Source organism: Abramis brama, assembly GCF_963993115.1.
Source record: "Abramis brama genome assembly, chromosome: 11".
In the NCBI taxonomy this organism is placed as follows: domain Eukaryota; kingdom Metazoa; phylum Chordata; class Actinopteri; order Cypriniformes; family Leuciscidae; genus Abramis; species Abramis brama.
In genome coordinates, this window is record NC_139973.1 from 4,177,677 (window position 1) to 4,204,068 (window position 26,392).

Consider the following 26,392-nt stretch of genomic DNA (forward strand, 5'->3'; position numbering starts at 1 on the left):
GTACAGACATGATAAAGTTCTTATGCTATTCTTCTGACAGGATCGTTTTATCTCAGCATTCACTGATGCGTCCAGGTCGCACTCAGTCACCATTATATGTTTGGACTAAAACGTGACTGCTCTCATTTTTTGTCTCATGTTGCAAATGCGAGTACATTTTCTGTCATCTTTGCAGGACTGTGATATTAAGAGTGTGCAAATTAACGTATCTTTAGCAACAGTGTGAAAGTGAATAGCACATAACAGGCACAATACACTCTATGCACGAACGCTGCTAATGTATTTCCGTTAGAATCTCAGCCAGCGTTTTTACTTCCGCATAGCGCGTTCTATAGCGAAGTGTACTAGCGGCAAAACTTTCAGAAAATTCATTTTCTCAGAAACGGAGACAACGATTTTAGAAACCAATTCACTAGTCGGATTTCGCATGATATGAGAGAATACTCACCCTCAAAGTTGTCGATGTAGCTCGAAATATATAATTTAAAGCCCTTCTCTTTCTTACGCATACACTGAAAAAAATGTGGAGTGACATTTACTTAAAAAAAGCTAGGCAACTTTTTCCACACAGAAAGTGCTTGTAATCTTTACTCTGGCTATTTCAATTAGTAATTAATTGTAAAAGTAATTAAATTGAACAAATTATAATTGAGTAATAATTAATCAAATTAATTCCTTAAAAGTTAACCATTTAAAATGAGTAAAATTTACTAAATATCTTTTATTGCCAACATTGAAGACACCTGGTGTTAACAAGCAGAATCACTGAAGGAGAAAACCATAATTAAAGTCACCATTGTGGAGATCAGTGTGTGTTTTAGTTGGGCTCTTGACCCTTAAATTATTAACTTTAAGTTTTGTTTGGCTGCTGTACATGAGTTATAACAGCCATGAACAAAAAGAAAAGGTGATCTGATGGTGTTGGTTGTGTTTTAACATAATCATTATTTCACAATCATTTGACCTGAATCACTGAACTCATATAGAGTCCACTTCATGAGTTAGGTGAACTATATTAATTATAGCAGCATTATATTTATAGCCTGTTCAATGAAATCCAAAAATCAATTAAATAAAAAGATTATATATATATATACACACTTTTTTTAGGCACACACACACACATCAAGATTTTGCGTATGAATCTCAGCAATGGTGACAAACAGATCACCTCTGATCATAAGCTCATTATTTATTCATGCAGCAATGCATGATGGGAGCCATGAATGAGTTTTGATTGGTGGCACCCAGAATGCACTGCAATATGCTTTATAAATGTCACCATTGTTGAGATTCACAGACTGATTATTGATGTCTGTGTGTCTCTTTTTTTGTAAAAGAGAAACTTTTTGGAAATTATTTTTGTTTACATTGTAAAAGTTACAAATATTCTGCCGTACAAGGATAGTGCTGCTATAATTAATATAGTTAATCTAACTAAATTGGACTCTATATGAGTTCAGTGATTCAGGTCTAATGATTGTGAAATAATGATTATGTTAAAACACAACCAACACCATCAGATCACCTTTTCTATTTGTTCATCTGGCTGTTATAACTCATGTACAGCAGCCAAACGAAACTTAAAGTTAATAATTTAAGGTTCAAGAGCCCAACTAAAACACACACTGATCTCCACAATGGTGATTTTAATTATGGTTTTCTCCTTCAGTGATTCTGCTTGTTAACACCAGGTGTCTTCAATGTTGGCAATAAAAGATATTTAGTAAATTTTACTCATTTTAAATGGTTAACTTTTAAGGAATTAATTTGATTAATTATTACTCAATTATAATTTGTTCAATTTAATTACTTTTACAATTAATTACTAATTGAAATAGCCCGAGTAAAGATTACAAGCACTTTCTGTGTGGAAAAAGTTGCCTAGCTTTTTTTAAGTAAATGTCACTCCACATTTTTTTCAGTGTAGGTGTGACAGCTAACTGCCTCACAATATTGTTAACATCATTCACGTTAACCGCTGGAAGTTCTTGTAAACAGCGAGTGTTTACCATTATCTCCACCGAACGCAAAAACGGCTTCGATGCAGCGCTGGATGTAACTGGACGGGCTGAGACAAAACGTGGAAGCGATCGTGCATAGAGCCTATATGGGTGTAAAGATATCTATCAGTTCAATATGAGTCGCATGACTAAAAATACGTCATAGTTTTCGAATACCTCTGTTTTCACAGTCCACACTACAACATTTTCAGATTTATCCACTTGGGAACACGTTTTCAATAAGCTTTCTACATTTAAATGAGACCAATCTCCATTGGATAGTTTCTATATGGTTGCTAGTGTGTACTGGATGGTCCTCTTTAAATTGTAATTTTGACACTGTTTAAATATGAATTTAAAATCACTAGTTAAGTTACAGCACATCTCATTTCATTTCATCATCATAGGAATCATTCATATGTGTAATTTTGAGTTTTACTTGAAATTTTATGTATGTAAGAAAAAATAAGAGTGATGTTTGCCTCAGTAAACCCCACTAACAAATCACAGCAGAACCACAACCCAAGTGTTTTACTTTGTCACAAACAGTGTTGTACTCCTCGAGGCACGTCCAGTCAGAAAGTCTCCCATTATCCCCATCCTGGTCGAGTGAGGACACGTCACATGTCCAAAACTCCTGTGATCAGGAGCTTTAACTGGCCCGTATTGTGTAGAGCTGATCTGAGCAGACGTGTGAGAGACAGAACCAGATGAAAGCAGGAACTTTCTGGTAATAGCAGCCTTTCAGTGTGTGTGTGTGTGTGTGTGTGTGTCACTTTTCATGCACTAAATGGGGCGGCGTGCGTGTGAGTCCAGCTTTGGCGGCTCTGCCAGGCCTCCTTGGCTATTTATTGAGATTGAGAACGTTCCTCGCCCGCCTGTAATGAACCGTTTTATGATTCATTATCCCACCCATGAATTCTGCTGCCAAGTCTGCAAACTTTCTAATTAGCACAGGTCAAACAGCCACACAGTTTCCGTCTAATTATCGACGCCTATTACCGAACGGACACTGGAGGAAAGCCATTGAGGAATGTAGTGAGGTGGGTGGTGCGATGCTTAGATGGAGGTATTCGGAGAAATACAGAAACAGCTCAGATGTTGCTCTTTCACAGCTCTGGAGACTTAATCAACATCTTGTTTATATTTAAGTAACTTTGTCTTATATTTCGGGATCACTTCACAGTAAGGTTCCATTTGTTAACATCAGTTAACTACATTGGTTAACATAAACTAACATTGAAAATTACTTCTAAAGCATTTATTAATCCTAATAAATTTACTACTAAATCAAAAGTGACCATTCTTAATTTCTAATGGAATATTGCAGTATTTATTATCAATAATTTATCTGTGCATATCATTATTTTTTTTATTCATATGCCTCGTAATCTTTAATCAAAATAACTTCCCCTCCTCTTGCAGCTCTTCTCTTCTCTGATGATGAGGGCGGGGCAACCTGTCACTCACATGAGATCCACCAATAGCAAACCACCACCATCCAACCATCCAATTAATACCCCACAGGCAAAATCAAGCCTGCCCTTCATATTTTCTTTTTTGAGAAGCCTTTTCTCTTGATATATGTCACAATAGGGAATAAAAGACTATCACAACTTCTGTTTCATGCCAACTTTTAAATTAAAAGTTGTATCTGTTAATATTATTTAATGGACATTAAATGGAGCTAACATAAACTAATGAAAATTAAGAGTTTTATTTTTATTGACTAACATTAATGCTAAAAACATACTAATATTAATAAATACTGCAACAAATGTATTGTTCATTGTCAGTTAATGTTAACTAAACTTAACTAATGTGACCACTTTACCTTGTTAAATGTTACCGCTGTTTCTCCTGCAATTCCTGGAGAGAGAAAAACAGTTGTCGTAAAGTGTAAAGAGATGTGGATAAAGTCTCAGGTAATTTATCCTTTGGAGATTTTAATGAGAAATATGTGAGTTCATATTGAAATCTCTTCTTTTTGCAGCAAATCTGAGCACAGTTTGAGATCTTGTTGAGGCCTCTTCTGAACCGGATTAATCTGAACTGAAGATTATATAAAATGGTGGGCTTTTTCTCAAGAAACTGTAAACTTAATCACCATTTGTTCTCCTTTTAAACTCGTTGTTGTCTAAAGAAAATAACTGAGATATTACAAAGATTGATTTTTCTTTCCTACAGTGAAGGTTCAGAGTTTTACTGTCACTGTTATAGGGGATGGTCTACCTGAAACTGTTTCTGTGGGAGTATATGCATCTTTATCTTGGTCATGCCTTTAAAGTTGCTGCATAATATATTCCAAATTAAAATGCTTTAAATGCATAAACTTGAAGACACTTGTGTCCGTAAGTCCACTCCTCCAAACGTAAGTCCACCACTGATGATGACTATTGTACCGTCAACTCAACTCCAAGCAGATTAGCCTAGTTGACAGAGAATGACACGTATGCTAATACAGATCAAGTTTGTTCATTATTATTCCGAGCAAACGTCTTTGATTTTAATCCCCACTGTAAGAAACTGTCACCCTCTAAAGTTCTTTTTCAGGCCTCAATTGTTGCTGGAGATACTGTTGGAAATAGTGCTTATTAAAGTGAAATTGAAAGACTAATTGTGTTTTTGCATGAAAGGCGAGGAGAAACAGCTTTCATTTGTTTGAATGAACGGATTAGCTATTCCCGTGGATACTGACAACCTTTTTACCATCCTTCTCAGAAAAAAATAAAAATAAAATCAGGAACAGTATAGTGGATGCAGTGTTGGTTTGATTGTAATGGTGTGATTTGTTCCTCTCAGACGGGAGGGCATCTGTGGGGGAAATAAACAAATAAAGGCTTGCATGTTGACATGGCAAAACATTTATGCATTTATACTTTTATTCAAAGTGACTTCAAGGTATACATTTGATCAGTTCAGACACATGACCTTTTATCATTTTTATTTTATTTTATTTAATTTTTGGCAAACTAAGGCTAGGAGCATGCACAAATAAAAGTAAAAATAAATTTTAATACATTTTAATTAAATAAATGTTAATGTATCTTTAAATATAAATAAACAATTTATATTATTTGACTCTTATTATTATATTATATTATATTATAATATTATATTATTAGTGACACGTTATATGAAGTCTATATGATTTTAAAAGTAGGGGGACATCAAAAACCTGCTCATCATGAATATTAATTGGTATTAATATGGGTTAATTATGAATATTAATTGTTAAAATGATTTACGAGAACAAACAACTGACATTTGAAATACATAATAGTGCTTTAAGAATACTATTATCATGCATTATGTAATACAGATTTTGTGGGAAGTGTTACCACAGCCTCTAATGGTGTTTTACATGCGTCCAGTTTGACCATGTCATTATAAAGACGGAGCTGTAGGATCAGACCCACGTCAATCACAACATCTGTGTGCGTGCCAGCCGAAGATTTCATTGGCTTCTCTCTGCTGGAAGCGAGATATAACCGAACCTCCTTTGAGATGTGACTCTACAATAAGAAGTGGGACTGGTATAAACAGTGGATTTGAAGTGTTTTTTCCTCCATCCTCCTCCTCTCTCTGCGTGCTCGTCCTGCTCAGTGAAGGGGCACTATCGCTCTCCGCCACACTAATTAAAAACCTCAACGCAGACAACGCCTTCCTTCATTCACCAGCACATTCACAAATTATATTTCCGCTGTTTATTGGTTACAGTATCATTTTAATTAAAGACTTCTTTCCTTTCCATTTTCCGCCAGCAGTTCTGAGATTCCGCCCTCTGTCGTTTTTCCCTCCGTTGTTTTTGCGGGAGCTTTTTAAAAAAAAGATTACATGTTTTTTTTAGTGGAAAATGAATTCTGTATGGATTCAGAACTGAACTGGAGACATGCATTAGTTAGCTAACCAGTATCTGGCTTTGATATTATAATTTCCGTTGAAATGATTAATGATTAAAATGATTAAAACAATGTGAATGCCTTTTCAGATATTACCTTTCATGTAGTGTGTAATTAGCTGTGTGTGATTGTAAAAGGCCTGCAAAGTTTCAAAGATCAAAGTGCAGATAAATGGAGTTATTGTCTCCCAAAAGAAAGCAGCGATTCTAAACCGCTTTATACGAGTCGTCAGTAATTCCAGTCTCACATTAGGTTTGTAGCAAGTTTGCATAAACTTGCCTGTTGTCTTCATTGGCTGCCTGTGAACAACGTTTCCTTTGCACCACCCTCAAACCCTAGCCTGGAAATCCAGACCTAAATCTGAAAGATTAATGGTCTGGCATCGACTTATGAAAATCGGCCAGCTCGAGGAGCGGCACCAAGCATGCATTTGAAAATCTCACTGCACGCAATTGGATAACTCTACGACCAATCACAACAAGCCCCATACGCTTAGCTACCAGCGGAGCTAACTGTAGATTAGACTCTTGCCGTATCCGGTCGGCAAAACAGCAAAAACGTCCTTCTTACAAAGGAACGATTCGAGCGCCGTCTTCTGTTCCTCTTTTAGATAAAAAGCCAAGTCTAACTCGTTCATTGTAGCGGCCAAAGCCGTTTCAAACAACTGGTGTTCATCCATAGCCATCTTGCAATGTTTACTAATGACTTCGACGTCACAGCGCTGTCGTCGTCTGTTTAGCTCCGCCTATATCAGATAACCCGATGTGATTGGTGCAGCTTGGATAAAAGGGCATATTTAATGAGCATCATTACTCGACGCCAGAGTAAACTCGCTGAGCAAATTCAACTCTGGATTTCCAGGGTACTCAAACACTATAGTGTAGCTGAGACTAGAAGGGTTTGGTTCGTGTTGTCAACATGTTGAGAAGACTCTGTTTTCTGCTCTGTCAAAGCAAATCCACTTTGCATGCACTTCAAAAGGATTGATACGGTAAAACCGACTCCATCGTTACTGTTTACTGTTACCGTAAGCCTGCGGAGCTGGAATTCAGATGTGGTAAAGGCCGTTTGGTTTACGACATGCGCTGTAAGCCTTAGACCAATCACAACAGACTGGGCCATCTGACCAATCAGAGCAGAGCAGGCTCTCGGAAAGGAGGGGTTTAGAGTCCTTTATCAAACCTTTTTAGACACTGTGAGAAAAGAGGTGATGTATATCATGAGAAAATTAATTAAACATTTCTTTTTGACCTTGGATGCATGTAAACCAATTGTAGGAGACTCCAAGCAACATTAGGAACCTTTAAAATAGCATAATAGGGTCACTTTAATAAATGCAACTTTATTGTAAAGTGTTAATAAATAAAAAAAATGTTAATTGAAATAAAGCTGAAATAAAATAAAATAAAAATAGTCGATGAAAAACTGAAAACTAACGGGGAAAAACTAACTGAAAATAAGTTGCTAAAATGATTCAAACTAAAACTAAAATAAAAAGAAATGAAATCTACTTTAAATAGAAATATTTCAAAATTGCTGAAAACACAAACTAATATTAAAATGTAAACTGAAAATAAACAAATAAAAGCTAATAAAAAATATTAATAACAGTATATAAATAATACTGAAATGCGTTTATGAATGTTTGATGTGTGGTGAGGCTGTTATTGTTCTTCCAGATGTGCGAGTGTGTGTCTGTGCTCTATCACCTGAGGTCCGTGTGTTTGTTGTGACATATGTTCCAGGGCTCTGACAGGTGTTGGCATGGACTGCAGACACTGATAGTGGATGTGTCTCGCTGTCTCTGGCCTTGATGCCGATGAGATGTGAGGGCGGTGAATGTGTTTGAGAAACAAATACAGAATGTGAAAGTGTGTCTGTACTTTTGTTCCCTGTGTTAATGTTGTCAAAATTAACAGTAAGATTGAGTGATTTTACACTAACTGTTACAAACCAGCTCCAATAAAATGTCCACATTTTAGTTCAATTCACTATTTTGCTATTTTTCTTTCATAAAGTCATGTTGTCATAGTTTTAGACAAACATTAAGAAATTATGAGAGCCGGCTGACAATTTCGAAAACAGTTCTTCCTTATTTTTGTTTTTTAAAGAAATATGATGTATGCGATGGCATTTTATAAAGGTTTTTATACACAATAATATGTCTTTTGTTATTGTGGCCAAAAAAATGTCCTGTGAAACTATGTTTTAAAAATTTGTAATGGTCAATATACTACAAAAGCGTAGTTCAGTGTGTTAAGCTGATGTAAAAAATATTATTATTATTTAAAGAAAAATTTTCCTTTTTTTTTTTTTTGGTAAATTCTTTCATTTGCATAGTGAATATAATTTTTCTTTGCTCTAAATTATTTCAATAGTGCCAGAATAAAACAGTGGCTTTTACATCGGTTCTTTTCAGTGAGTCAATCGAACAGCTTCATAAATTAGTTGAAATCATTCAATTTGACTGAATCCGTAATGAAAGTGAACTCATACAATTAGAAATTATAACCAGAATTATCCATTTATATAAGGTGTATTTATTTATTGAAATGTATAATTGTTCTGACATGGATTTTTGCAAACACAGATTTGTATATGCTAAAAATGCCTATGTTAGCATCCATCATTCGCCCAGCCGCGCTGATCCAGCACACAGACTCCAGTAGAGCAGTTTTGCTGAGCAATAAGCATGACGGGATTCAGTGTGAAGGATTTCTGGCTCACAGCACACCCCATAAATCGGCCTCGTAACCTGGGCTGCTCCTCATGTGGCGCTTTGCCCTGTTACAGGCCGAGCGTTTAGCACAACCGGCGCTCTTAAAAGTGTCCGAGGGATTTTGCTTGATGGTTTGGCTTTTAAAGGATTCGCATACACACACACACGCTCTTATTTTGAAGGATGAGCCCCACATAGTCCCACCCCGCCATCCACAAATTCTCCCTCTGAGGATATTTTTCTTTTTATCAATTGTCCGGCGCGTCGTGTCCTCGAAAAATAAATCAACCGAGGCCTTTGTTTTGCGTCTGTTTCCTTATCTACCCAGCCCTCGTAATTCTACTTAGACAACCTGCCACAGCCCTGTGTGTGTGTGTGTGTGTGTGTGCGTGTGTGTGTGTGTGTGTGTGTGTGTGTGTGTGTGTGTGTGTGTGTCCCAGCTGCTGTCCACTCGGTGTGGTTGAATCTGCATACCCCCCTGTGTGTGTCTGATAATGGTGTAAGCAGTGTGCACGGAGGTCTGTCGTTGTATCCTTGACTCAAAGACACACTCATACACACATTTAAATGGAAAAACACAACTTAATCTATAGCAGAGCTGTTATAGATTTTATAATTTTACAGTAATATATAATCTTTCTGCCTTGAACTGGTGTCATTAGTAACATTTAATAAAATACAAAAGATTTCTTACTAATAAATTTAGTTCTTTTGAACTTTCTATTTATCAAAGAATCCTGAAAAAATGGTTTCCATATAATTGTGAAGCAGCACAACTGTTTTCAACATTGATAATAATCAGAAATGTTTCTTGAGCAGCAAATCATCATATTAGAATGATTTCTGAAGGATCATGTGACACTGAAGACTGGAGTAATGATGCTGGAAATTCAGATTTGATCACAAGAATAAATTACATTTAAAAAAATATTTAAATAGAAAGTTGTTAGCTACTGTAAATTTACAATATTACTGTTTTACTGTATTTTTGATCAGATAAATGTCGCTTAGGTAAGCTCAACACACTTTCTATCAAAAACCATTATATATATATATATATATATATATATATATATATATATATATATATGTGTGTGTGTGTGTGTGTGTGTGTGTGTGTATGTACCTAATAAAATGGCCGGTGAGTGTATATATTAGTCTCATATGTAAGCAGTCTAATGTGCTCTGGTTGCATATTGCACATTTTGTCAAACGTACAGAAAGTTGACATATACAATGTGTTACTTGCCATTTCTTTGTAATTATCTGTGATTTATGTGATAGAGATAAACATGCTTGTGTAAGGAAGCTGTAAGAAAGTGAATAAGAGTTCAGTAAGAAGGATGTGCAGGAGAAGAGAAGATGCCGAAATGGACGAAGACTTTTGCTGGCAGTGTCAGGTCAGTGTTTGCGCTGTGTGTCATGAAGGTGCGTAGCTCTGGTGACGGAGGGACCACAGAAGATGGAGAGACATTACTGACACGCTGAGCGTAACAAACACAGACAGAGGAGGACAACAGAGAGTTGAGGGAGTGAGACACGTTGCAAAAGTTTCACTTGCACTCTGAGACAAACTGCATGGGACCAAAATGGAGTACGCTTGCAGAGAGCTGTCAGTTAAATAAAGCTAGCGCAACTACTGTACGCCTGCGTCCCAAACCTTCTCAGGCCGTGTACACAGAGGTGGGACACAAGACACGACTGAATCCAGTGTGTGTCAGCTGAGATCCCATCATACAGGTTTATATGAAGAACTGAAATATAAGCATTGTGGTCATTAAACATTTGCTTGGCTTTCTCTAAAGCTCTCTTGAATTAGTTTTAGATCATCAAGTTATGATTATTGTCAGCTGTTTTGTCATATACTGGTTAGAGAGTCAGTAAGGCTTTGGTTTTGGACACATTTATAAAGGACATTTTCTAACCTTATGATGGATTTGTGTTCGATGTGAAATAATGTTAGAAATAATTTTTATTTCAAATAAATGCTGTTCTTTTGAACTCTATTCATCAAAGTATCACAGTTTTCAAAAAAATATGAAGCAGCACAACTGTTTTCAACATTGATAATAATCAGAAATGGCAAATGATCACATTAGAATGATTTCTGAAGGATCATGTGACACTGAAGACTGGAGGAATGATGCTGAAAATGCAGCTTTGATCACAGGAATAAATTACATTTTAAAATGCGTTCAAATAGAAAACAGTTCTTATAAATTGTAATAATATTTCACTATATTTCAGTGAGAATAACAGACTTCTTTCAAAAACAATAAATCTTACTGACCTCAAACATGTGAACTGTAGTGTATATTTTTTAAATTTCTCTTCTGGTACTAAAATGCATCTCTTTTGACGCACTATATGGTATATGCAAATTGTGTCCAATAATATTCTCTCTAGACACCTGTAAAATGTATAAATACCAACTAGCAATGGCATCAAGTCAAGGTTTGTCCTTTAGATAAACATCTTGATATTGCACTGTGTTTTAAAGCACCAGTGCTTACTGTAGGTGGTTTGCTAGAGAACCAGAGAATAAAAAGATCTTCTAGAACCTCTCTGATTGTTCAAGCTTTCCTGGATGCCCTTTAAGAGTGTGTGTGAATCAGGAGCAAGCTGTTTTCCCTCCACATACAGTGATAACCTTGTCAAGGTCAGGCGTGTGTGAACGTCTCCTCGGACACCGCAGGGATACTGTACATGGTGTCCGACCGTTTGCAACAGGCAGAAGTGCTTCTCTGAATATTTCCATATAATTATGGAGTTCTGACACATGTGTCTCTGTTATCAGAAAGATCTGCCTTTCTTTTTTTTTTTCTTTTTTTTTTTTTTATGTTGATTTTGGATATCAGTGTTTGTTTTTCAACATTTTAAAAGGCCAAATCCCCCTTTGGTCAGCATGTTCTTCAACACATCACATCTATCTTATTTCACATCTAGTGTTAATTGTTGTGAATGTTATTTGTAAAGTACATTATGAAGCACATATATTATTATAAAGCACTGAAAAGAAAAATATTTCTTTAAAAAGGCAACAAAATTGTAAAATAAGAATGACAATAAAAGAGAAAAATAAAATAACTACCACTCAAAAGTTCTGGGTTGCTGAGATGACAATGTCTTTTCAAGGTGTCTCTTATTCAAGGCTCTCGGGGCTGCATTTATTTTCTCAAAAATACAGTAAAAACAGCAATATTGTGAAATATTATTACAATTTAAAATAACAGTTTTCTATTTGAATATATTTTCAAATGTAATTTATTTCTCTGATACAAAGCTGTATTTTCAGCATCATTACTCCAGTCTTCAGTGTCACATGATCCTTCAGAAATCATTCTAATATACTGATGATTTGCTGCTCAAGAAACATTTATGATTATTATCAATGTTAAAAAACAGTTATGCTGCTTCATATTTCTGTAGAAATGATTTAAAAAAAAATCTGCATTTATTTAAAATAGAAATCTTTTGTAACATTATTAATGTCAGGGTGTGGTGTAGGTTGAAGAAGACAAAGAGGCCAATGGCTCCAATACATACGTTTTACTAACTCACTCAGATAGGCACATACAGGCAGAAGGTTTACATACACCAAACACAACGTGACTATGACTAACCATAGACGAGAACGGACGAGGACTAACTGAACTGAGGGAACTAAATACAGACACTGATAAACACTAATTACAGAAACACAGGTGGAACAGATAATTAACTAGACACAGGTGAATTAACTGAACTGATAATGATGGAAAGACAAGTCCAATGAAAAAACAAACTAAACAGAAACACAACACTGACAATTAATGTCTTTACTGTCACGTTTCATCATTTAATGGATCCTTGTAAAATAAAAAAATAAAAATCAATAAAGTACTATTTTCAATTAAAAAAAAACCTTCTTGACCCTTGACCTTTTGAACAGTAGTGTATATAATGGCTAAAGAATACAGGTGAAACTCGAAAAATTAGAATATCGTGCAAAAGTTCATTTATTTCAGTAATTCAACTTAAAAGGTTAAACTAATATATTATATAGAAAATTACATGCATTTCAAGCCTTTATTTGTTATAATTTTGATGATTATGGCTTACAGCTTATGAAAAACCCCAAATTCAAAATCTCAGAAATTTTGTAAGACATAATCATCAAAATTATAACAGATAAAGGCTTGAAATATCTCACTTTGCATGTAAGTTTCTATATAATATATTAGTTTAACCTTTTAAGTTGAATTACTGAAATAAATGAACTTTTGCACGATATTCTGATTTTTCGAGTTTCACCTGTACTTAAACCGTGAATGTTGAAGCTTGTCTAATTTCAAATGGTGAAGTGTTATTCCACAGACTAATGTTTGTGATTGGTGTCTCCTTCAGCTCCCACTATCCTGAACGAGCTGAACTGGACCCAGTCTCTGGAGAGGGTGTTCATTGAAAACAGTCGTGAGGATCCTTCACTGCGCTGGCAGGTGTTCGGCAGTGCCACTGGTGTCACCAGATACTACCCAGGTACAGTTCTTCTGTAGGAAACCCTGCTACACACCGCATTACATCCATTTGTCCTGTCACACTCTGAGTGTGTCCTGTTTTCTCTCTAGCCACTAAGTGGAGAGCGCCCAACAAGATTGACCTGTATGATGTGAGGAGACGCCCGTGGTGAGTAGCGTCGCCTTCACACTCACACACACAGGAGGAAAGACTCCATTTAGTCTGACTTTGATCTTGTTGGCTCCCTGGTGGCCATCGCTGCAGAGAGCAAGCAAGCGTGTGAAGTTCAGATGAAGTCGGATTGCTGTAGTTTACTGCAGGGTCAGACCGGGGGTCAGTACGGGTCAGTACGGGTCAGTCTCGTCCCCATGTGCTCCAGATCTATAGGGAAGATTTTATATTAAGGTTTCCTGCACTGTTGCGTTTAAGAATAGAATTGCGCTGCATTCTCAGTGTTAACACAAGGGGTGCTATAGCAAGCATTAGCATCTTCTATGGTCAGTTTTCTCTTTCAGGTTAACTACTGGTATAGTAGAGAAACTAGAGTTTAAAATAGAATTTGTTTGTTTGTTTGTTTTGTTTTGTTTTTCTTGCTATGTTGGTGCAAAGCCTGGCTCAGGTACAAGCATCAAAATGAGGGTAAAATCTGTGAAGAGCAAATCAATGAAATGTTTGTAACATTCATTTCTTTTTTGTTTTTTAGCTGGTTATTTTATTTATTTAGCTGAAGTTATTTATTATTATTTTAGTTAAAGTTATTATATTTATTTCATTATTTTTATTTAACTGAAGTTATTTTATTTATTTACTCCTTTTTGCGTTTATTAAGCATGTATTTACTTATTTATTTAGCTGATGTCATTTTAATTTATTTATTTTATTCAGCATAAGTTATTTATTTATTTGTGTATTTATTTAGCTGAAGTTATTTTATTTATTTTTATTGTATTGGAGTTATTGTATTTATTTCATATTTATAGTTATTATATTTTTCATTATTTTTATTTGGCATTAGTTATTTATTTAGCTGAACTTATTTTATTTCTTTATTTTGATTTATTTATGCATTCATGCATTAAGCTGAAGTGAAAAGATTTTTTATTTTAATAGATTATTACTTCTATTTATTTAGCTGATGTTATTTTTTGTAATTTTTTTTTAGTATAAGATATTTATTTACTTACTACTTTATGCATTTATTTAGATTAGTTATATATTCAATTTTATTTAGAAATATATTTAGATGTATATTTAGTATACAATAATATATTTTAATTAAAAATAAAAATATATTCCATTCATACCAGGATTTGCCTTGATTTTTATTTTCACATAACAACACTAACTAATTCAAAGTTTTGTGTTCTTGTTGGCTGTGGCTGCATTGCTATAGGGACTAGCGCTTACATGCTAACATAAACATTTGTCCAGATGCAGTTCAATGATGTGGTAGTATGTCACAAAACAGGTGAAATTTTCCTGAACGCTTAAAAGTATCAACTTTCTCATCAACAGCAGAGTACGCATTTTTAGTATGTAGTATCAGTAAGCGAAAATAGAAAAAGTGCATTAGCCTGGGCCAAAGAACTTAGTAGGTAGTGCATGTAGCGGACGCTTTCATCCAAAGCGACTTGCAGTACACTTGTTATAGGAACAATCCCTTCAGGATTAGCCTGGGGTTAGGTGTCCTGATCGAGGATGAAGAAGAGCAACGTTAGCCGCTACGCCACATCACCCCTACAGCAAGACAATCACCCACAGAAATACATCTCTGTCTACTTAATGAAGAAAGAAAACGCTGTTTAGAGGAAAAAGCAAGGTGTTTAAATCGAAAACAACTTGTTATCAGGTGCTTGCGTGTTAGCCGGGTGCATGGCTGGATGAGCGTGCCGCCGTGTTTCCCAGACTTTAGCGAGGCGCTAATGAGCCTCTTCTTTGACAGAGTAATTAAGTTCACACTCAGGGAAAGTGTCTCCAGCGCAAAGGAAAATGAAAAAACAATCCCCAATATACCTGTAAGAAGCTTTTAACCTAAAGACGAACAACACGCGCAGGCAGCTAGTTAGCTTGTTTGTCTGACAAAGCGCTAATGTTGCTGATGAGCCGGAGCGAGCTGTACATTGTTTTTGTTGTGGTGCAACATGCTCTGGAGACTTAATGAGTTGCTTTTAATGCTTTTGAGAGTGTGTAGGCTAGTGGTGCTGTACAAAAACATAACAACTCTATAAGCGCAGAGATGATGAATTGGTGTGGAGTGCGCTATCAGCAGGCGCTCTGCTCCACATGCTGTCTCTTTCTTTTATTCCTGCACGTCTACAGTGTGTGTGTTTGTGTGGTGTGAGCTATGTGAAGGAGGTATAACCAAACTCGTCAACAGATTCGACCCGTGCATTTGTCTTGGACCCCCTTAATGAGTAATATCATATAATGATTACAGTATATATCACAGTATAAACGTCAAAAATGTATGTATATTATGTATCCATGTGATAATATCTGTTATTGGACATTTACAGTTTACATTTACACATGGAAAGTATTTTTTATCATTCATTATTTTCTCCTTTTATTTCAAACTTGATGCACACAAACCAAAAGATCAGAATAAATGAATAGCATCAGTTAAAAAATGTGCTTCATGTTTTGTATTATAATATGATAAAAATTATATATTATTTCATGTTATTACAAATGTATTTTTGTTTTTTACATTTGTGATATAGACATTAGTGTCTTTTAGTGTCATTTGATTATAGAATATATGTTTTACACATTAAATTAAATATGATTAAATATTACATATTATTAAATATGATTTTTTAATGTTATTTGTAACTATTTGAATATATATATATATATACTATAGATAGATATAGATATATATATAGATATATGTAGATATTATTTTAATAATAAGTTTTATTATTTATTGAACACTGGTGTCAGTTATAATATTGCTGTTGCACCTCCTTTATAAAAGCCTTTGTATTTTATTTTAGTATGGATGTTTTACATATACTCATTTTATTTGTAATTTTTTTTATAATATTACATTTCCTGCGGCTCCAGGGTGATTAGTCACATGGCATTTATTGCTCAGGTGAATCACTCAAAATAAATTGGGCCAGGCGAGGAATATGAATCTGATGATTGTGATGCTGAATAGCTTCCTGCAGTATTACAGAGTTTTACTTTTGCCGCATTTGTTCCACCAACCCTGTAGGTTTGCATGTCTAAGCGTGTGTCACACTAGCGGTGCGCCCGCCGTCTGCCCACTGCTCTTTAACCCCCCGCACACACGGCCAGAGCTGTTTCTGAGCCTGTTGCTTGGCAACCTGTGTCCCGCTCTGCTGATTGGCAAAGCCGTGGCAACGGGGGAGTCAGGATGTGTCAGGTCAAGTTTGCATGATTATAGGCCAACATGCTGTCATTGTGTATTACACTCTTTGCATGGCTTGACCACTCACACAACAGCCCGCTGCTTAGCTCAGCTAATGTCTCAAACACGGCAGAGCAGGAGTTCGGAAGCAACTCGGAGGAAACTTTGAATATACCGTGCTATTATACAACAGATAGTTCTGGTTAATATAGCATCGCGGCCATGCTAAACACAACAGGGGACTTTGCAGACAGCATTTGCGCACAAAACTGATTTCGGACAGACTTCTGAGGCAGCGTAATGGTTTAATCATCCACAACAAAATAGAGAAAGCTTTGGTGACAACTTATTCAAAATTAGAACAAGTTGGCCAAAAACATACACAACCAATATAGTGCTTGCTATGATGTGAAGCACTTCTGTGCGGCATCCCGAGAGAGCAACTATTAACCTTGGTTTATATGTCAAGGACTTTTTCTTGAAGCAGAAGCATGACAATTTGATGAAACAAAATGTAGTTGTATATTAGAACAATTGATTTTAAGTTGTATTATTCTTTGTACAAAGTTGTATATAGCATATACTTTTATCATGCATAAGGAAAATGTTTAATATATTTATTTGAACTATTCAAAATAATCATTCATTTTCCATGATTATATATGTCATTTGTTTTTGTTGTGATGCAACATGATTTAAGATAGATAGATTTAAAAGTGCACTTTTACATGATAATGTAAAATTATGGACTTAATTATGCTCTTTGATTTACTGTTGTTTATTTAATGTGCTATATAAATAAACTTTACTAACCTAAATATAAATAGCAGGGTTGCAAATATAGTTAGTTACTTAGTTACTTATATTACCCATAAATTATAGAAATGTATTAGTTTCACCATTTTATCAGTAACTTGTTTACAGAATGCTTGAGATTGATTGATGGATGGATGGATGGATGGATGGATGGATGGTTAGATAGATAGATAGATAGATAGATAGATAGATAGATAGATAGATAGATAGATAGATAGATAGATAGATAGATAGATAGATAGATAGATAGATGAATGAATGAATGTGGATAGCAGCTCAGATCATTTGATCTTTGGAGAATTTAATGAGACATATTTCTCATTATTCATATGGAGATAACTGACTTTTGATTTTCACAGTTTGAGACATTGTTGAGATCTTTTCTAAAGCAATGTAAGACTACTTTCTTTTTAAGGACAAGAATCAGGGCACTTAAAGGCCCACTGAAGTGCTTTGAAACACGCAGCGTTATTCAATATGTTGGGGCGGGACATATCGAGCAGCTCCTCCCTTTTTTCAAATAGCTAATAGCGTTTAGTTTATATCACAGCTCAGCCAGAGCTGTCGAGCTCGGTAAAGCTGTATTTGAAAGCCTATGACAGCCACAGTCTAAAAGATTCCCCCTTTAGATTTAATATGAAACTGTTAATAAAGCAAAGCTGTGAACATAATCATGTTGAGTTTGAAAAATGTGTAATTCATGTTGGTGCATGGCACTGATGTTATCTCTTCTACTCATCAGTGCTGAGTCTAACCGTTTCTCCTCCTAATCTCCTCCATCGCTTTAAAATACAGCAATCTGTGCAGAATTCAAATGTGTCTGATAAGTTTTGTGGTCTTCGTCGACTCGCACATATGATCCGCTCTGTGCTGTCTGTCTCTGGACCGGAGCTGCGGCGGTTCGTGTGACACTAACGTGAAACCAGACTTCATTCGCCCTGATGGAAAACATATTTACACCGTCTCATTTGTTCCCTACCCCCTATATAGTGTACAAAGTGCCATTCAACATTTAGAAAATAGTAAATGTGCGAACAAGTAACTTATTTCAGCCGCAGCTTCAGGGTCTATTTAAAATGTAGGGGGTGGGGCTTCAGATTCTAGAGAGCATTTGATTGGATGAGATCCTGCAGAAGTGCAGAGTGATGTCATCAAAATCATTTATCCATATTGGCGGAAGTGAAAGACTGTAAGAATGTTTATATCTTCTAAATGTGAATTTTGTAATTGGCACACTACCCTTAAGACAACAGTAAGGCTGACATATTCATACTAAATGTCAAAAAACGTCCATTTTGATTTCATGGGGACTTTAAGCATTTTGTTCACCATTTAATCTAATTGATGTCTAGGAGAAACAGTTGAGCTATTAAAGTGTGTGTTCACACTCGGCATGTTTGGTTGGATTAAAACGAACCCTGGTGCGATTGCTCTGTTAGAGCGGTTCAGTTGAATACGTGTGAACGCTGCCATCCGAACCCTGGTGTACACCAAACAACAGGACCGAGAACACTGAAAACATGAGTCTCGCTCCACTTCCAAATGATCTCTGGTGTGATTCGATTGAAATATGAACTCAACACGGACCAAAGACATGTAAATGAACCAAAAACGGGACATGATGCGACCCTAAAAAGGAAAGAATGCTCAAGCGTATCTGTTCTTTCTCGTCATAGTGGCAATGTTGCCCATCACAGTTCAGTACAGACATCAGAACCGCGTCTCCTCACTGCAGATCTGTGTGTGTGTGTGTGATGGAGGGATTCCTGACGCTGTTTTGACTCCTTTACACATTTATAAGCTCCTCACGACTTCTCAGCTGGTCTAAATACCATCATATGTAGCGACGCACATACAACAAGCTCATTTAGCCCAACACAGCATTGTTTTGGATGTTCGGTAAGTTCCGTCGCTAAATATACTTAATTAAAGCCGACCAATCCAGTTGTGAACACATCCCTGTGCCTTTAGGTCCGGTATCTTTAGGTTTTGGTGTTAAAATGCCAGTGTGAACGCTAAGCGGACCAGAACTAAATGGGTTTTTTTTTTGGTCCGGACCAAACGAAACCAATCGAAGCGAACTAGAAGTGTGAACACACCCTGGGAGACCTTTGTGAGATCTCTTTGGAGGCGCTGATCAGCACTCTGACACTCTCTACATCAACTCTGACTGGAAAATTAATGGCCCAGTCAACACACTTAATTGTCTCCAATTGCTCTGACATGAATTATTAACATTCTTTTATTATAACGTATGTCTACACACGTTAGCGAAGGACGGCGTGTAGAGCGACGGAGAGGGCAACGATTTAGAGGAGAGAGTGTGAGCGACAGCTAAAGACACAAGGATTGATTGGAAGAGTTTGAAGGAGAAACAGAGAGAGGTGTAGGTTTTGTTATCGGAGCGTTACAGAGAAGCCATTGCTATGCAGGTTCAGCCCAGCGTAGCAGATATTCAGCACAGCCAAAGCACATATTGATTTCTGAGAAAAGTCAATCTGGCTCCTAAGTAAATATTACGGCAGCTGCTGAAACGCCATGATCAGCCGCCGAAACAAGATGGAGGCCTGTCAGTCCTGTTTCTGCTCTCTCTCAAAATTAAACATTAATGGTGAAACTGAATTTGTTTGACATTTGCAAATACACCTAACCCTAATATTTACTGTCGTATTAACCCGATGGCCGATAAAATCGAAACATCTGGATCTTGTACTGTCACTGTACCATGGCATTAAAAAATAAAAGCACTTTGGCAGTGCCATGATACGATGATGGTATCAGATGTAATACTATGGAACTTTGAAATATACCATGATATTGAAATTCATGTATCTATGATATTGCAATGTATTACAATAAATGCTGCAAAATTACAGTGGGACTTGTCAAAAAAAAACAAAAAAAAACATAGTATTACATTCTGATCATTGTACCATGATACCACCACATTTTGTAATGGGACAAAATATTACTGTGGTTTCTCTGACATGAATTTCACTACCTTGGTGTATTTTAAGGTACCTTACTATTACTACTAAAAAGTACCATGTACCATGTTAAGGCCATGTTACATCATTTTCTGTACCATGATATTTTTCAAAGTACCACAGTATTACCATCTGTACTATATAAAGTACTATACTGCCACAGTACTTTTTACATGGTATATCCAAGGTATTTGAAAACTTTAAAATTACCATGGTACATGTCCAAAAAAAAAAACATTGTTGTACCATATTGGTTATTTTTGGTTAGTTAAGTAAAACAAATTTAAAATGATAATTATGTAAGAATATAAAAATGTCAAAATGTAATATTAAGAGGTTTTGGACTCTGTTTTGAATTCACAAGATAGCCATTTTATGTTTCTCAACTAGTTTTATCTTTATAAAACCCTAAAAGGACAAACTGACTGGTCGTCCATCCCTACAGATCTGCTGATCTCTGCATCAAATTATTGAATAATCAACCAAATAAAAAGCGGAATAAACACATGACAACATCTCTTTTCCACAGCTCACCTGCTTCACAGGCCTCAGTGTTTTAATCTTAATTCAATCTATTGAAGAACACATCCAGAGGAGAGCCGAGAGAGCAGCGGCCCATAAAATAATAATCCTGTCAGCTCACACACACACACACACACACAGATCCTTTAACACACACTCATGAGCGCGAGACACACGCCTGTACACACGCATTTAAAGGGAAGTGAAGTCAATACACTTCAATAAACCCCATCAGGAGCTGCATCGCACCTGCAGATTGTGACGGTGGGAAACCGGCAGCCGCACGTGTGTAAGTCAACCGTATAACTTCAGCCCAGATAAGCGCCTATAATTGACAAATTTTTAATGTGAGACCGTGATAGGCAGGAATATGAGAGTGAGACAGGGAGAGACAGACAGACAAGGTCAGAGAGCATAAATGTTCTGGAGAGAGAAAGTGCTCCAACCCTTCAGAGGTAATGCATTGATTTTTACCCACGCTGCACCATGATAAAAGTACCTCATGAATTCCAATGTCTTTCTCCTATTGAGAGAATGCAACACAATCAAAGCGGCACGAGGCACATTACAATGTCAATCCTTGCTTTTACTTTTTCGAGCACCTTCCCTGGAAATGTGTTTTCCGTCATCGCTTGGAAATGGGACATTTTTTTGATGAGGTTTTTCAGCCCCTCCAGCCTTTGTGAAAAGAGGGCACACTTTCATATAGACGGCGAGATTGTCTCTCCTATAGACGGGTCGCTGTGTTAACGTGTTTACTGTGCATGATGATGCTGAAGTGTACAGTATTATAGTGATCGTTTGAGATGTCAAGGAAATTACGGTGACGTCTTTTCAATTCTGTACAGAATTAACACTTGTCAAATGCAAGTACAATTTTGGCTTTGGCCTGTAATTGGTTTTCGAATTGGGCCACGTTTGGAAGAGCATTCTGCATGTACTGTTTCTACATATTCAAGTTCATAGTATGCAAGTATGCAAATTTTCTATATATAATAGAAAATATAATCTATATAATAGAACATTTAGCTGGATCTGCTTGTTTTCCACGATGCAATGCACTCATCTTGTCAGTTTTCTTTTAGAAAAGGTTTATCTGTTAGGCGCCGTTCACACAGAATACGTTTTTCCATTCCACTGCTCTACCTTTCCATTGTTTTTCAATGGCATACAAAAAACCACGGTGCTCAAGTTAGAAATCTAGACCTTGCTTTTTTTTATTACACTGATTTGCATCTTGCATTATTAACAGTAAACATGTTCTGTGTGAACCAACCCTTAGAAATCTTTTTTGTTTGTTTGTTTTTCAACATTATTTGATCATACTGCCAAATTTTTATTGATATTTATTATATGTTTTTTTATATACCCAGTTCATCCTGTATGAGTTTCTTTCTTCTGCTGAACACAAAAGATGATATTGATGGATACAGTTGATGGACCCCATTGACTTCCATGGTATTTTTTTTCCATACCACCAACTGTTTGTTTACCAACATTCTCCACAATATCTTATTTTGTGTTCAGCAGATTCATACAGGTTTGGAGCAACTTGAGGGTGAGTAAATGACAGAGTTTTCATTTTTGGATGAACGATCCCTTTAAGCCATCACAACAAATGTCTGAGGAACAAAATCACTGAGTGAACTTAACTGTTGTGTGGCTGGTGGCGTTTCACAGAAAGACTGGCTAATGTATGGTGTCGGCTGGAAAGAAGGGAAAAGCGGCTAAATAATGTATGAGAAACAACAGAATGTATTTATATGTTCCTGTAGCTGAACTGCTAGAGCGTGGCGGGAGAAATGCCAACGCTGTGGATTAAATTCCCAAAGAATGCACCTATTGATAAAAAGTGAGGAAAATAAAATATAAAAACTCATATACTTCATATAAGCTCTTAAAATACTTTAAAATCAAATAATCTTTTTTATATTTTATTAAAAAAGACTATAACTTACTATAACTTATTTTTATTTTCTTATCTTTTCTGCATTTCACATGTGCTCCAGCTTATGTACTAATCTAGTTTATACTTTAAACCTGGCATTGTGAACTACGAATATTGTTGGCTCTTAAGACAAATTGTTTGTGATGTTCCTCATTTGAATGTCACTTTGAATAAAGCATCTTCTAAACGTATAAATGTAAAACATCTTTCCATTGACAGGTGTTGCTCATTTTAGACACAGTTTTATACAACCAGTCAAAAGTTTGCACACTTGACTGTTTATTTGATCTTTTTAAAACCCTAAAAATCTAAAGGCACTTGCTTAAAAGTTTTGTAGACAAATATGAATTGAATTTTATTTTCTTAGAATATACATTTTATTGGTAACTTTACAATAAGGTTTCATTTGTTAACATTATTTAACATGAACTAACAATGAACAATACTTCTACATCATTTATTAATCCTAGTTAATGTTCAATTCAGTGTTTACTAATACATTATTAATGCTCAAATTATCAGTTAATGCACTGTGAACTAACATGAGAATGAAACTTTCTATTAACTAACATTAACTAAGGTTAATAAATGCTGTAATAATATATTGCTTGTTGTTCATGTTAACTAATGCATTAACTAATGTTAACAAATGAGATCTTATTGTAAATTGTTACCATTTTATTTTTTGAGCCGATAATGAAGGAAAAGCATCATCATGTTCATCATATTCCAAAGTTGATTAATGAATGAGCAGAGCTGGAATCTAGACAAAAAGAGGAAAAGCTCAAATATAAGAGTTTGGTCACTAAAGCCCTGTTTACTACTGGTATTAAGATTTGGGTCGATCGGATCACGAGTAGAAGAGGCACACACATTCCTGTTTACACCTGGTGTTTTAATCCGTCTCTTTTGTCCACTTTCAACCACTTCTTCGAGGAGAGGGTCTAATGTATGGGTTTTTCAGATCTTTCTATCTAATGGACAAAATAAGCTCTCTCAATTTACATATGAACTCGACTGGAGACGATCAGAGAGCAGCAGCTTTAGTTTTAGTTTAGCTTTAGCAGCCGAGTGTGTGTTAGAAATCAGGAATGGTGAGAGAACATTGTGATGGTACGGTTTTTGTCTTCAAACCAAACTTGGGTCTTCAGCCGACAAAGTTTAAATCCCGTCTGGCTAGAGCTCTTCCCATAATGTTGGCGGAGAGTAGACGCTAGACGGCTGTTTGAACACATTCGACCACATGAGCGTTTACACTACGAAAGCAATCCAGTCGAATGCGTTTTCCACTACCTCTGGAAGTGTAAACTCTAAACGTTTTAGACCTCGCTTACACCTGTATTTAGCGTCGTCCACTTGTGATCCGATCGAACAAAACTTAATACCAGGGGTAAACAGGGCATATGTAATTCTCATGTGTTATTTCATAGTTGAGATTACTTAATTATTCTAAACGTATATTCAAATATAAATGATGAAGATTGAGTAGGTGTGCCACAACAGATGCTGTGGGTGGCCGTGATCCTCATGGTCCTTCTTGAGTGTGTGTGTTTATTGGGTAAGCTGGCGGACTGGGGGACCTGGTTTGTGATGGCCCATCTGCATGTCACCTGGCCGGGGCGCTGGGGAGTGTGGGTAATGACTGGGAAGGAATGGCATCGCTGGGTCTCGGTGGAGGGGTAATTATGGAGTGGAATCCATGCAGAAACTGCACATCTGGATCCATCAGGCTAATCCATGGTTGGTACAGTGAGTTGAGCACAGATCGGGAATGTCAGTGTCGCATAGTGGAGATGAATATAGACTAGAGTGTGAAAAATAACTTGCCAAAAGAAACGATGGTGAATGATACCGACAGTGCTCAGATCTGCTGCCCATCTTTAATGGACTCTAAAGCTGCGTTCACACTACTAGTGACAAAGTAACACGATCCCATTCATTTTAATAGAGAGCTGGGGATTTTATTATTCAGAATATAAGTGATTTAAGTAAAATCAATGGGAATATAGTCATTCATGTGAACAACTTATTCTACTATTATCTGTCTGAGTGTGTACTGAGGCCTGCAAGAGAATGAAATGTGAGACTATTTCAGGCCTGTAAGAGGATGGTATGGTAAAGACCTTGCCTCCTGTCCACTTCGTAAAATAAAAGGCTGGAAATCGTGGCATCTATAGAATGTAGGATGGATGTGTGGATATATATTTGAGTGTGTATCTTCTGCAGAAGCTGCATATCCATCTCTACATCCTTTAGTGGAGTGTTGAGGCAAGATGGAGGAGAAGTTAATTTTAGCAGTCAGCAACTTTCCTATAAATTATGATATCTCTGTGTATATGGTGGCTCTCGCTGTGCCGACTCTGAGCCAGATAGACTGGCGCCTACGCCGCAGATAAATTCTCGTTCATCTATAAATCAAACATTTTATGTACTACAGTATTTATAATTTCTAAGATTCCATTTATATTTAGTCTTTTCCTTCCAAAAATGTAATTCACAGACGTTACTTGGAAACGCCTACTAAAGACCTCACCGCCAGCGACATGCAGCGACAGTCACAGATAGTGTGAACGCAGCTTTACATATGTTTGCATGAGTTAAACTTACCTTTTACATGTCCTATTAATGAGATATTCACTGTTGTGTCTTAGTCAATATGAAATGCTGTGCACAATATATTCAACAAAAAAACTTGGATTTTGTCCATCTGGAAATGAATATGATTAAATAAGCTGTACTGTAGAACTACAAGTACTTATTGACTAAGTATATTAGATAGAAAAGTCGATTTTTTTATATATATATTTAGAAAATTTACCTTGCCTTAATATATTTGTTTGTTTTTCGTGCTGAACTTTTACACCTGACAGGAACAGGCCATATATTAAACCCTTAGAAAACTAATTTCCTTCATTTAGTCCATTGATTTTTCATCATGTGCAGTATTTATGAGGCATGTGCATCTTTTTGGCTTGCAAAATTTCATTATGTTTTTTATTGGAGTTTTATCGTTGCTCCTAATGCGCTCCTCTCAACCTCCAATTATGCCTCCTGTGTTTACTGAAACTGTATTCATGGAAACGTGTGTTTGTTTGAGCAGAAAGACAGGGCGGCATTATTAGAAGTAAGAACATGAGCAAACACGACACAAACTGAATTGAACATGCTGTGGATTGATTGCATCAAAGCAAACAGAGCTGGGAAATTAATTTTGAATACAGAGAAATCTTGTGTACCCCTGTGTTTCCCGCAAAGATGGAGAAAAAAATTGATTTAGCAGTGTCTGCTGTCATATTGTGTGTACTTTGCTGATTAAGAGCACTGGTGTTAGCATGCCAGTTTGAAACTGTAGCTTGCCAAGCTACTCGTAATTGAATTAAGTAATCAAACTACAGTCTCATGTTGGTTCAAACCTGTGTGACTTTATTTCATGAAACATAAAAGAACAGATTTTAAAGAATTATACTGGTTGTGGTTGTACATTCATTTGCTAGGAAGAATGAATGAAGGTTTAAGCTTAAAAAATATGCAAAAGCACCATAAAAGAGTCATAAAAGTAGTATACTTGTTGAGTTGAATATATATTATAAATTGCATGCACTACCATTAAAACAAAGAA

General features: G+C 36.1%; 1 protein-coding gene across 2 annotated transcripts in view; it reads left to right on the forward strand.

Moving 5' to 3' along the window:
- Window positions 1-26,392, forward strand: part of cacna2d2a (calcium channel, voltage-dependent, alpha 2/delta subunit 2a) — a 214,887-nt gene that overhangs the window by 143,151 nt on the left and 45,344 nt on the right. For both annotated transcript variants that reach the window (XM_084128533.1, XM_084128532.1), the window contains exons 7-8: window positions 13,011-13,142; window positions 13,232-13,289. In XM_084128533.1, the coding sequence (XP_083984659.1) occupies window positions 13,011-13,142; window positions 13,232-13,289 (190 nt within the window). The remainder of the gene's footprint in view (window positions 1-13,010; window positions 13,143-13,231; window positions 13,290-26,392) is intronic.